The sequence below is a fragment of the Malus domestica genome, chromosome 07 (genome assembly GCF_042453785.1).
Source record: "Malus domestica chromosome 07, GDT2T_hap1".
NCBI classification, from domain to species: domain Eukaryota; kingdom Viridiplantae; phylum Streptophyta; class Magnoliopsida; order Rosales; family Rosaceae; genus Malus; species Malus domestica.
Genome location: NC_091667.1, coordinates 28,252,080 through 28,262,646, shown reverse-complemented (window position 1 = coordinate 28,262,646; position 10,567 = coordinate 28,252,080). Strand labels below are relative to the sequence as shown.

Here is a 10,567-nt window from a genome sequence, read left to right as displayed (position 1 = left end):
AATTTTATATTATATTTTTTTATCATTTTACGTGGTAGATGAGTTAGGGCTGGTTTGGTATTGCGGTGCTTTGAAAAATAGCTGCTTCTGCTGTGCTGTGAGAATAAGCAGAGTGTTTGATAAACTTTTTTGTAAAAGTACTTTTGAAAAAAAAAGCAGTATTATAGTGTTTGGTAAACTTTTATGTAAAACAGATGTAAAAAAAAACTAGTTTTTCAAAGCTAAGTTTTGTAGCCATGTGTTTTTGGCTTTTTTTCATCCAAAACTGTGAAAAAAAACTGAAGCTGAATGTTTACCAAACACAAAAAAGCTCCCAGCTTTTTTTGATACCGCTTTTTTTTATACCCATTTTTTTTTCAGAATCACCTCAGTACCAAACCAGGTCTTAGACAAGCTACATTATTTAATTTCAATCTTTTATTAATTAAAACACTTAAATAATTTTAGATGGAAGATGCGACTCCTCGTATACCACAATCATCATTTAATTAATAATTTTTTATTAATTATTGATTAATATTTTGAAATTAAATGCTAATTAATTTAGATGATGTAGTTGTCCACATCAAATACTACCTAAAGTAATATACAATTATGGTACAAAAATATGATAAAAATAACATTATTGAATATATATATATATATATATATTATATAGGGGTAGGGATCCTAGAGGATGTGTGACATATTTAATTTGAGATCCACCGATCACTATTATTTTTATATCAACTTGCAAGTTGCAGCCAAATTTGCCAACAAGGCAGAAAAAAGCACATTCCAGATAAAGATGCAGCTTACACCAGAGCAATTTTTCAATCTGTTGAAGAACTTAATTTGATATATCAAGTAATAATATAATTGGTTAATTTTTTTTTAATTTTTTATATTTTCAACTAATTGTACTATTACTATTATATTTGATATATTAGACCGTATCCTCTTATATCACCATACCAAACCTGATGGGTTTTGCTTCTAATGCAAGATCCACGTAAAGGTTCAAATTAACCCCAAATCAAAGGCAAAGTATATAAGCACAAACTCCAGCTAATTTCAGCTTTAAACTTTTGCCTGCCTCTTAAAAAAATTATCATTGATATGCACCAAAACAAAATCTCTCTATTTCTGATACGAATGATGTTATTTGTACCACATTTACTGATTACTTTATTAGTTTTCTAATAAAGGTGAAAACTTCATCTATATATGTGAGACTTGCGTGTATTTCAAAGGTCATCGACAATGTAATCAGTAAATGTGGTCTGAATAACATCACTCTTCTAATACTAGTAAGTACAAATACAAACATGGGAAATTCAACCACGAAGCAAGGTTCAAACTTTTAACAAAAAGAAAACGAGTTTTTTAGGAATTTTACATTGATTACATCATAATAAGAGGTTTGTAACTGAAGCAAATACAAGCGTTTATCTATGCACCCGAATCATACAATTAAGGAAACTTAGTTGTCTTGCGCCAAAACTAAGGCTTACTTATGTTGGTCAATATCAGCATGTTCTAAGTTTGCCGTCCTCATCCAAACAACCTAAACAATTCGTTGACCTTTTGGTGTTGGATCCCTTTGACAAAATAGCAAGTCATGCATGCATATATATTTGGTTATGCTCCACTTCTAAGTAATTGGCCTTGTGGCCGACCTAAGTTAGAAATAGAACCTTTAACCTTTTAGTGTTGTTAAACCAAACAAACCAAAAGGGGTATGTATGTGTGAATGAGATTTTAAGTCTTCAATTGAAGTAACAATTTGGCTTTTCTTTTTGTTATCTGTGGAACCATATTTTTTTTTTGGATAGGAGTAAGGCATATCGGATTATAAATGCCTTAGAAATCCGATTATAAACTCAACGGCTCTAATTGGACTAAGCCGACTAAATAGACCAATAATGCCCTACATCTTGTTGAGCTCTGATATGATAAGGAAGGTATGCAGACCTTGCTGAGATCGACCATGTCTGTTTTGCAAGACATGGAAACCTAATCCGATTAGGGTTCATATTGATTTCTTATATTCTTAGATATTCCAACCATCAAGGGAATGGTTTGCGCTACAAGTATTCACAATCATAAAAGGAGTGCGAAGATCTTTATACTAACTTGACCATCAAAAAGCCGTTGGCTTGGTACCACACCAGTACCTTACGTTAATCACGATTGTTTATTCTTGGTACCACACCAGTAACTTAACGACCTGCACCCGAAATCACGTATTCGATATTTCATACCCACCATTACTAATGAAGCCTTAAGGAGCATGTCATCTTTCCTTAATTAATACAATCAAGAAGTGCAATGCGAGTTAAAATAGTAAAGGACAAGTCAGCCCAACTCATCTGTCTGCTGGAAAAAGCAAAAATAATGTGTGAATTTGGTCTTATTTGACTATTCAAAATCTTTAGGCTTTACTTCATATCGTCACCAACTTTCTTAATTATATCAAAAAAATATAGACATGACAAGCCACCATTTTTAGACCTAGTTTGGGAGTGAGGTGCTTAAAAAAAGCACCTATGAAAAAAAGCTGTGAGGGTTTTAGGTGTTTGGTAAACTGAAAAAAAAGGGCTTATTTTGGAAGCTGCTGTGAAAATAAGCTGAAATCAAAGGAAAAAGCTGAAGCTGGTATTTGTAGCTTTGGAAAACTGGCTTTTTTTCAAAGCATACGGAGCTACGGTGCTTCTTTAATGAAAAGACCCACTATTAGACTGCTTTTTTTTTCAAAAGCACTTTTACAAAAAAGTTTACCAAACACTCTGCTGATTTATTTCACAGCCGCTTATTCTCACAGCACAGCCGCTTATTTTCACAGTAGCTTTTTTTCAAAGCACAGCAATACCAAACCAGCCCTATAAGCCAGAAATAATCAGGAACAGAAAAAGTTTGAGGGTAAAACAAGAAGATTAACAAATTAATTTAATCCGTATATTCTTTCTTTAACCAAAACAATGGAATATGCATTCTTATCATGGAGAAATTATAATGTGGTCTTAGAACGCTGCCTCATAGCATGACCAGTTCACCACTAACGCGTGTTATTAATAATACATGCTAAAATATAAAATAATCGTTCACCTATATTATAATATGAGTGAATTAGTTATAAGATTTGATTGTTCTATTGCCTTTTGTTTCAGGCACAACTTAAAGTGTGTAAAAAACGGTCTAAATGTGTTTACAATATCTAGGTAGTTGATCCGTTCAAAGCCTATTTTTAGGTCTGACTTCTACTCATTACCTACTTAAGAAAGAATCAAAAGATTCAAAACTGAAGACCAGCCAAAGAAATCATTTGAAAGAGTTGATTGCAACCAATTAACAGCTCTGCTCGAGCTAATCGCTCATTAGAAACTAAACCAGTGATTGATCAATGCCATCTTTCAGAATAAAAAAGAGAACAAGCAAAAACCCTTTGACCATGAAGGCCCATCTACGTAATTAGTGCTAATCTTTCTTCAAGCCCATATGTCCACCCAAAAAGCCCAACTACATAATTCCCTTGCCACCCATATGATTGAGCTTCTTTCTAGAGAGAGTATGCTTTGGATCAGAGAATCTCTGTGTCCGGCACTCAAAGACCAGGATATTCAGGCTGTTGACAAAGGTTTGGGCTATTGGTTTGTGTAAGATGGGCTAATGAAAATCGCAAGATTTGAATGAGTAGTCCGGATTTCCTAATCTTTAGGCTCCGGACACAGAGATCCAGAGAGAATCTCAATGACATATTAATTATCAAATGCTTTGTGTAGTGTGTACACATGGATCACGAGTGTTGTAGACGTAAGTGAATAACATACTTTCTCCTCTTTTTGGGTATGCCCATTGGCATGTCCAATACTTCCAAAAAAATTCTTTAAGGCACGTTTCTAAACCCTAAATCCTAAACCCTGAACTCAAAAAATAAAATAAAAAACTCATATTTCAGCAAGCAAAACCTTCACCTCAAGCTGTACAAGCAGAACTCTGGTAATATATAACATACATATGCATCTGGTAAACAAAAACACAACCGTGCAACATCCAAATAGGACAGGTAACTGGAACAAAAATTAGACATCAACCACCCTTTGCTGTGGCAACGCTTGCAATGTACTCAATCTCCTCCGCGACTTCTTTCATTCAAGGCCTGTTCCGAATTAATAAAGCAATGTCATGTGAGCAAGTTAAAACACATAATATTGCATGATAGTTTAGAATACCGTCACCAGTGTTCTAGTTGCATGTAAGTCTCTCTCCTAAAAAATGAACTTTGAGAGTATAAAAAAACATAGAAAGTTGATTTGCAATTTTGCACCAGACATCGCATTACACAGATGAATCAAGGAAATTTCCATAGCATTCCCCACATAGCTGCATGTTTCCTAAGACGATACAGAACAATTACATAACATTTCCAGGCGTTTGGTTACATCACAGCCACTTCCAATTATACACAACCTTAGTTGTACATCGTCGAATTGATACATATTACGATATCCTAACTGTATTAGACGTGGAAGACGTCCGTCATGAAAGAATGAGGTACATGCATATACATACATAAATACATATGTATATGTACATACAATTCCATTCCAAACTAGTGTATGTACATGTAACCAATAAGTTACCAACTTCAATGAACACTGCTATCTAACAAAATTGTACCGTGGCCTTTGGACTAGGAGAACTCAAGTAGGTTCAGCAAGCAGTAAGGTATGCCACCAGCCGCATGCCACATTTTTCGGCACACATCCGTCGATCGTGACTTGAGCTGGAATGTTGCGGTCGATCACATCACCCAGGCCAAGCTGGAATTTGCAACAGAAAACCACAGCATTAGACTTGCAAGGCAATACGAGAAATGGGAACATTGCAGAGCAAAATACATTCATAGCATCGACATGAACTATTGATGACAGCTGAATACCTGACCATACTTGTTCCATCCCCAGCCGAAAACTTTCCCATCCTCTACATGAAACACAAATAAATTAAGAATCTCTTTAGGTTTTAATCCACACAAGTTCAACTTCAACATCTTCTAAACCAAAATTATGACATAAACTGATATTTCTGTAAAGCCAAGCAACTGATATCTCCACCTGAACAGATATTTTTATCCACACTACCTACAACTTCAGACACTTTCACTGTTGTTTCGTTTGTTTACTAGCCTAAACGCAATATTTGGAATTTTCTAAGGACTTGTGAAGGCTCTCATGAGCTGACCAAATTTCTGTGTTTCTTTCTCCATAAATCACTTCCTGTTTTCTGGACCAATGCAGACGACCACATGTAACCAAATACAATCGAGGTAATCATATGTGCTTAACCACATTAAGATTGGATATATACCATCTCTTCTTTAGCTTAAAAGAACGACTAGTTAGCTTAAAGAAAGATAAAGTCGCTTATCATAAAATAGTAAGGGAGCTTGTAAAAGTAGACACATACCCGTGATTATGGCACTATGGCGCGCCCCACAGGAAACAATCTTTGCATTCTCATTTTCCAGAATTGGAGCATCCAAAAGTCTTGGTATTGTCTGGTCCACAATTCAAGAAAATTCAGTTCAACAGTTTCTCTGAAAGCAACATTCAATGAATATTGGCAATGATGATTTGAAAATACTGCAAAAGTATCCAAGCAAATATTATCGATTACTTAATTTATGTTACCCTAATAACCCTACCTATATACTATTAACATTTTATGGCCGAGTAAGGGAAAATTTAAAGTTATCATAGCGTTGTGTCGTTGCCTGAATGACAAACCTATGAATCAAAGCAATCATATACTATTCTAGTAACCTTGTGACTTCTCAATTAGTGAGGATGTCAAAGTCTATAGCCAACAAAGGAAGGATGTAGGTAAACTTCATAGTTTACCTCAGCTTGATCTGCTCCGGTTCCCAGCTGTCCAAACTGATTCCCGCCAAATGCATAAACATCGCCATCAGCTGAAATGCAGACAGTGTGCCACAGTCCTGCCGCAACACCCTCTATCCGGATACCCAGTAATGAAGATACACAAATCGGGCTTAACTCGTCATCTGTGCTTCCTTGCCCACACTTGAATAAAACAAAAATGACAAGGAAATCAGTTTTATGCCTTATTTTAATAAGCCAAAATGTTCAGCAACAGTGCAATATTGGTAACATTGAGAAGGAATAGAATAGATTAATCCATTTGAGTGAACCTCATCTTGAGCACCTACAGTGCTTTTTCTCCATCATTCCTATACCTACGTAATGATACCGTAGAATGGTTAAGATTAGGGGAACACCTGCTAGTTGTTGTGTACGGAATTATGGATGGATACAACAATTAAAAATTAGACATTCCGGTTTGATTGGTACACCGGTAACATCTTGTTTAGGTACTAATCCAGTAATACTATAGATAGTGAATTTTTATATTGGTCATCAATAACAGTTTTACCACCAACAAGCCAAAAGCACTATGATCAATGATTTTTCACTATGAAGAAATATGTTGTGCATAAGGATGAAATAAAATTAACGCAGACAGCACTAATGGTTTCTTGAAGAAGCAAAAGTGTGAGGCAAAGAGTGCAATACTGCAGAAAACTCACCTGTCCATACAGCCCCCAACCAAAAGCAAGTACTGCTCCAGCATCTGAAATGCAAGAAAGAAATCACAAACATACATGTAATATAAAACATAAAAGCTAAAGTGCTAAAATCGTTTAACATCTCAGTTGTACCACATGATACACTAACCACGGTAATGCCATTCCTGTGATAAGTCAATTCTAATTCCCCACTTACAAACAGCTATAACTATGAAGTTTTGAAAATGGCTCCCATGATTCCAGTGATTGATCATTCACCTGACCTAGTGACTGATTCTTCAGTATTTAATCTACTCTCTCTTACATATACCATATTAACGGCTAGAAATACCAATTGAGTATCTAAGATTAGTTAAAGATGTTGGCAGTAACAGTACTATCCAGCTAGGATGCCCATGCTTATACATAATTGGAGAAAGAACTTAAAATTTGTACCTGTGATTACTACACTATGTCGCCCTCCACTGGCAATCCCCTTCACATAATTTCCAGGAACCCTAACACCAAATCCGTCTGAACCCATGGTTCCTCGAGACAGTGCTGCAGATCTATCTTTTCCATAAGAGGACTCAATGCAAGGTACAGGATGAGGAGAGGACACCATACGTATGCGGGAGCCCAGACCAAGCTGCCCTTCACCTCCATAGCCCCATCCCCACACTTGTCCTATATCTGAAGTTTTGGGAAATTAGGATACATTATGTCTTGCTTGATATTATAAATATTCTAATTTCTAACTCAATACTTCATTCCACACCTTATTTCATGACCACAATGCAAAGAGACTATGCATCGCATACAGGTAAAAATCAGAACAGGGTAAAATTACCTGATAATGCCAGAGTATGGCGCCCTCCAGCAGCAACACTGGCTATTCTAACTCCCGGGTTCAATGCCACAAGACAAGGCAATGCTGATGGAGGTTCATCACCAGATGAAGAACTTTCAGCCACTTGTTTTGCTGATGACAATTTTCTTCGCTTTGTACTTTCTTCACTAGCAGAAACTGCCGCAGCGGTGGATCGTGAGCCTTGAGAGCGAGGGCTAACTATATTATAAACATAAGTAAGTCAGCAATGAACGAAAAACAAGCTTTTGTCATTGTCATGAAAAGAGGCTAAACATAAATTACCTTGCTCAGTCATAAAAGAATTCTGCCTTTCATAGGCATCCTTTACACCGTCTGAACCCATAGATTGCTCCCCAAAGACCTTCCCAGATGGAACACACTCATTCCATCCCCATGTGTAAACTCCTCCATTATCTGCATTAAAACCAAAATGTATTGACTGCCTCAATACTCATAATAGCTTAATAACGATGGAACACGGAAACTGAAATTGTTTCCACAATTCAATTAGTTACCAACTAATTGTTTCAGTCGGTCTAGTTTCATGCGCTTAATTCCAAACCCCCTTGGCATCTTCAGAAGAAATTAGTTGTCAGAAAAGGGTTCAGATGTTTCTAAACCTTTACTCACTACGTTGAATAAAAATCTTCTCTTTGAGAAAAATTCAGTTGGGAGATCAGCATTACCTGTGACTGCAACACAATGGGCCCAACCCGCGGCCGCCTGTACTATACAAGCTTCATTCGGAAGAGGAAAAGGCTCCGGGTTTTCCTTAACAAGCAAAATTGAGAACAACGTCAATAATTCCATCAACAAATTAACAAAATAAATCAATGAACAAACCAAGTGTCGTGTATCGCTACAGTACCCCGTGCATCCCAGATGTCACATAGCTTTGGCCTAGATCATCTGTTGAGCCCCATGTAATAAGCTTCCCAGGCTCTGGGTGAAATCATACCAACAAAGAACCATAAGCAAAAACAAACGTACTTTGCAGCACAACCATCAAAGAAAAACATACACAAAGATATGGGGAGAAAAATAATAGAGTGTGCCCTTGCAACCAAGTTGACATTCCCTCGCCGTGGTTTAGAGCAATTTAGAATATATATATATGTGTGTGTGTATAGACTAAAATTATAATTCTTCCCCAATTTGAAATGTGAAATGAAAATAGAAGAAGATACATAAAGTACAGCAGAAATTTTCAGACACAAAAACTCTGTATACTAAATTTACTTAATTTACTATGCTGTATGTTTTTATATAGCAAAAAAATAGCAGAAAGCATAAAATTTCAAGCTTTATTTTCCCACATTTTCTCGGCATCCAAACAGCGGGTAAAACTGCAATCAGAAAGTAAAAAACCGAGGCAGAGTTCGAAGAAAGCACCAGAAATGGCCATGGCGAAGCCGCACCCGCCACCGCATACGTCCTTCCACGCGTACTCGGCGTCGGCCGTCCGCACGACCGTCGGCGACAAAAGCGGCGACCTCTGCGGCAGAGCTCCGGGAAGATATCCCCACATGAACACCACCTTCTCTTTCCCCTCTTCCATCTTCACTTCCTCTCCCTCCGTAATTCCCTCCGCATTCATCGCTCGATAAAATCCGAAAAACAGGGAACGGAAACGGATTCCGAATCCGAATTTTTGTTTTTCCGTTTTCGGAAATTTCAGAATTTTCTTGAAGTTTTTTGAGCTTTGGTGGACTTTTGAGTACGTTGTTGGGAAGTGCCCTAATTTTGCTGGGTTGCTAAAAATGGGGCCGTATCAAATACAGGAAAATGAGGACGCCACGTCAGATTCCCGCGTGGCTGTGTGGACACGTGGCGCGTTTTGGACCCCAAGTTGCCTCGGCCGCTGCGAGCCAGTAGTTCCCGGAAGTTTCTGGAAGGTCGGCCTCCCTTAACTACAGAGAGCATTGTTCGGGGCTGGCGTGGCCGTCTGTGCATCACACCACGTGGTGGAACCTGATGCGAGCCGCCAATGATTATGTGCTACCACGTGTCCGCATATTTGATCAGGACCCCTCGAAAATGTTTTTCGATTCTTTCTTTCCATGATTTCTGTTTTTTATATTTATCTCAAAAAATGTAGTAGGATTTTTTATTTAGTCATATTTAAGTAGGATAGTGTTTTTCACAAACCAATTTTACGGTACCTCTCATACACTTTTATCTTTGATTTTCAATTTATTTGATTCGACGGTTTAAAATTAAAAAAAATGTGCGAGGAATAAAAACAGTTGTACATATAGCACAAGTATCACACTTGTCATCTTGATAAAATAACTTTGAGACATTTTACTTTTATGTAAGAAAAAAATATTGTTAGATTGTCGTGCTAGTAGCCATATTTTTGTGTTGTGATTCTATTTACTTTAAACCAAAGAAATTTACTTATTTCGAGGAGCAAGTCGAATAGTTGAAGAAGGTGTTGACCCTAAAAACTACCAAGCCTACGTGGCGCGCAAGCCGAGTAACTAATGAGCTAACTACATCCTTCGGTTGTATGCGGGCGTGCCAACTCATCGGCCGAGCTCGGACGGGGAGTAAAATATGTTGATGTTGCGTCGGATGCGCTGCTGACTTCTTGATCTTGCGATTGCGGCCGAGGAAGGAACACGTCGCCTTCGGGTTCTAGAGCTTGAAGATAAGGCTACTAGATCTACGAAGTTCATAAATTGTCGGTGTCGGATTCAATCACGGTGATTATATTTGTAAGACTATAAGCACGTCGAATCGACACCAGACTATATGGACACAAATATTCAAAGAAAATGTACGTCTTAATCGTAAATGTGGTTCGGCCTTCAGAATGCTAAACTCTAAACCCAACTAGTGAGTATCCAATCGTAAAACCACTCGGCGTTCAATGCATCGAGTCTAGTAATTCGTAACACCTCACTTCGCCACTCGTGAGATGACCTTTGCCAATAAGGATTCGAAAACCCTTCTCGACCGAGACTTGGATAGATAACCAGTCGACCTTAATGCAGTGCTGTTTATCCAAACTGAAGGTGCTTTGCGATCGGTTGATTCTACGGCAGCAGTGTTGTTTATCCAAACTGAAGATGTTTGCCGGTTGCCTTCACAATGTTGTTTATCCAAACTGAAGATGTGTTGGC

General features: G+C 37.6%; 1 protein-coding gene across 2 annotated transcripts; it reads right to left on the bottom strand.

The window, feature by feature from the left end:
• Window positions 1-3,913: 3,913 nt before the first annotated feature.
• Window positions 3,914-9,319, bottom strand: LOC103435394 (ultraviolet-B receptor UVR8). 2 transcript variants are annotated; one of them, XM_008373792.4, is made up of 12 exons: window positions 8,832-9,319; window positions 8,308-8,381; window positions 8,126-8,210; window positions 7,722-7,853; window positions 7,419-7,637; window positions 7,025-7,261; window positions 6,590-6,633; window positions 5,883-6,065; window positions 5,449-5,539; window positions 4,922-4,965; window positions 4,660-4,802; window positions 3,914-4,138 (listed from the first exon to the last, which is right to left on the bottom strand). In XM_008373792.4, exons 1-11 carry the CDS (start codon window positions 9,034-9,036, stop codon window positions 4,683-4,685), a joined length of 1,434 nt encoding a protein of 477 aa, XP_008372014.1. In that variant the 5' UTR covers window positions 9,037-9,319; the 3' UTR covers window positions 3,914-4,138; window positions 4,660-4,682. The 2 variants fall into 2 exon arrangements, with proteins under 2 accessions (XP_008372014.1, XP_008372007.1); XM_008373785.4 differs by lacking the exon at window positions 3,914-4,138 and having other exon boundaries at window positions 4,331-4,802.
• Window positions 9,320-10,567: the final 1,248 nt, after the last annotated feature.

Excerpts from the sequence above, each read along its gene's own strand:
- LOC103435394 (XM_008373792.4), bottom strand. The coding sequence starts at position 9,036 with ATGAATGCGGAGGGAATTACGGAGGGAGAGGAAGTGAAGATGGAAGAG. Across the intron at positions 8,211-8,307 it reads TGACATCTGGGATGCACGGG|GAAAACCCGGAGCCTTTTCC; the intron begins GTACTGTAGCGA and ends TTGCTTGTTAAG. Across the intron at positions 4,966-5,448 it reads CCATAGTGCCATAATCACGG|AGGATGGGAAAGTTTTCGGC; the intron begins GTATGTGTCTAC and ends TGTTTCATGTAG.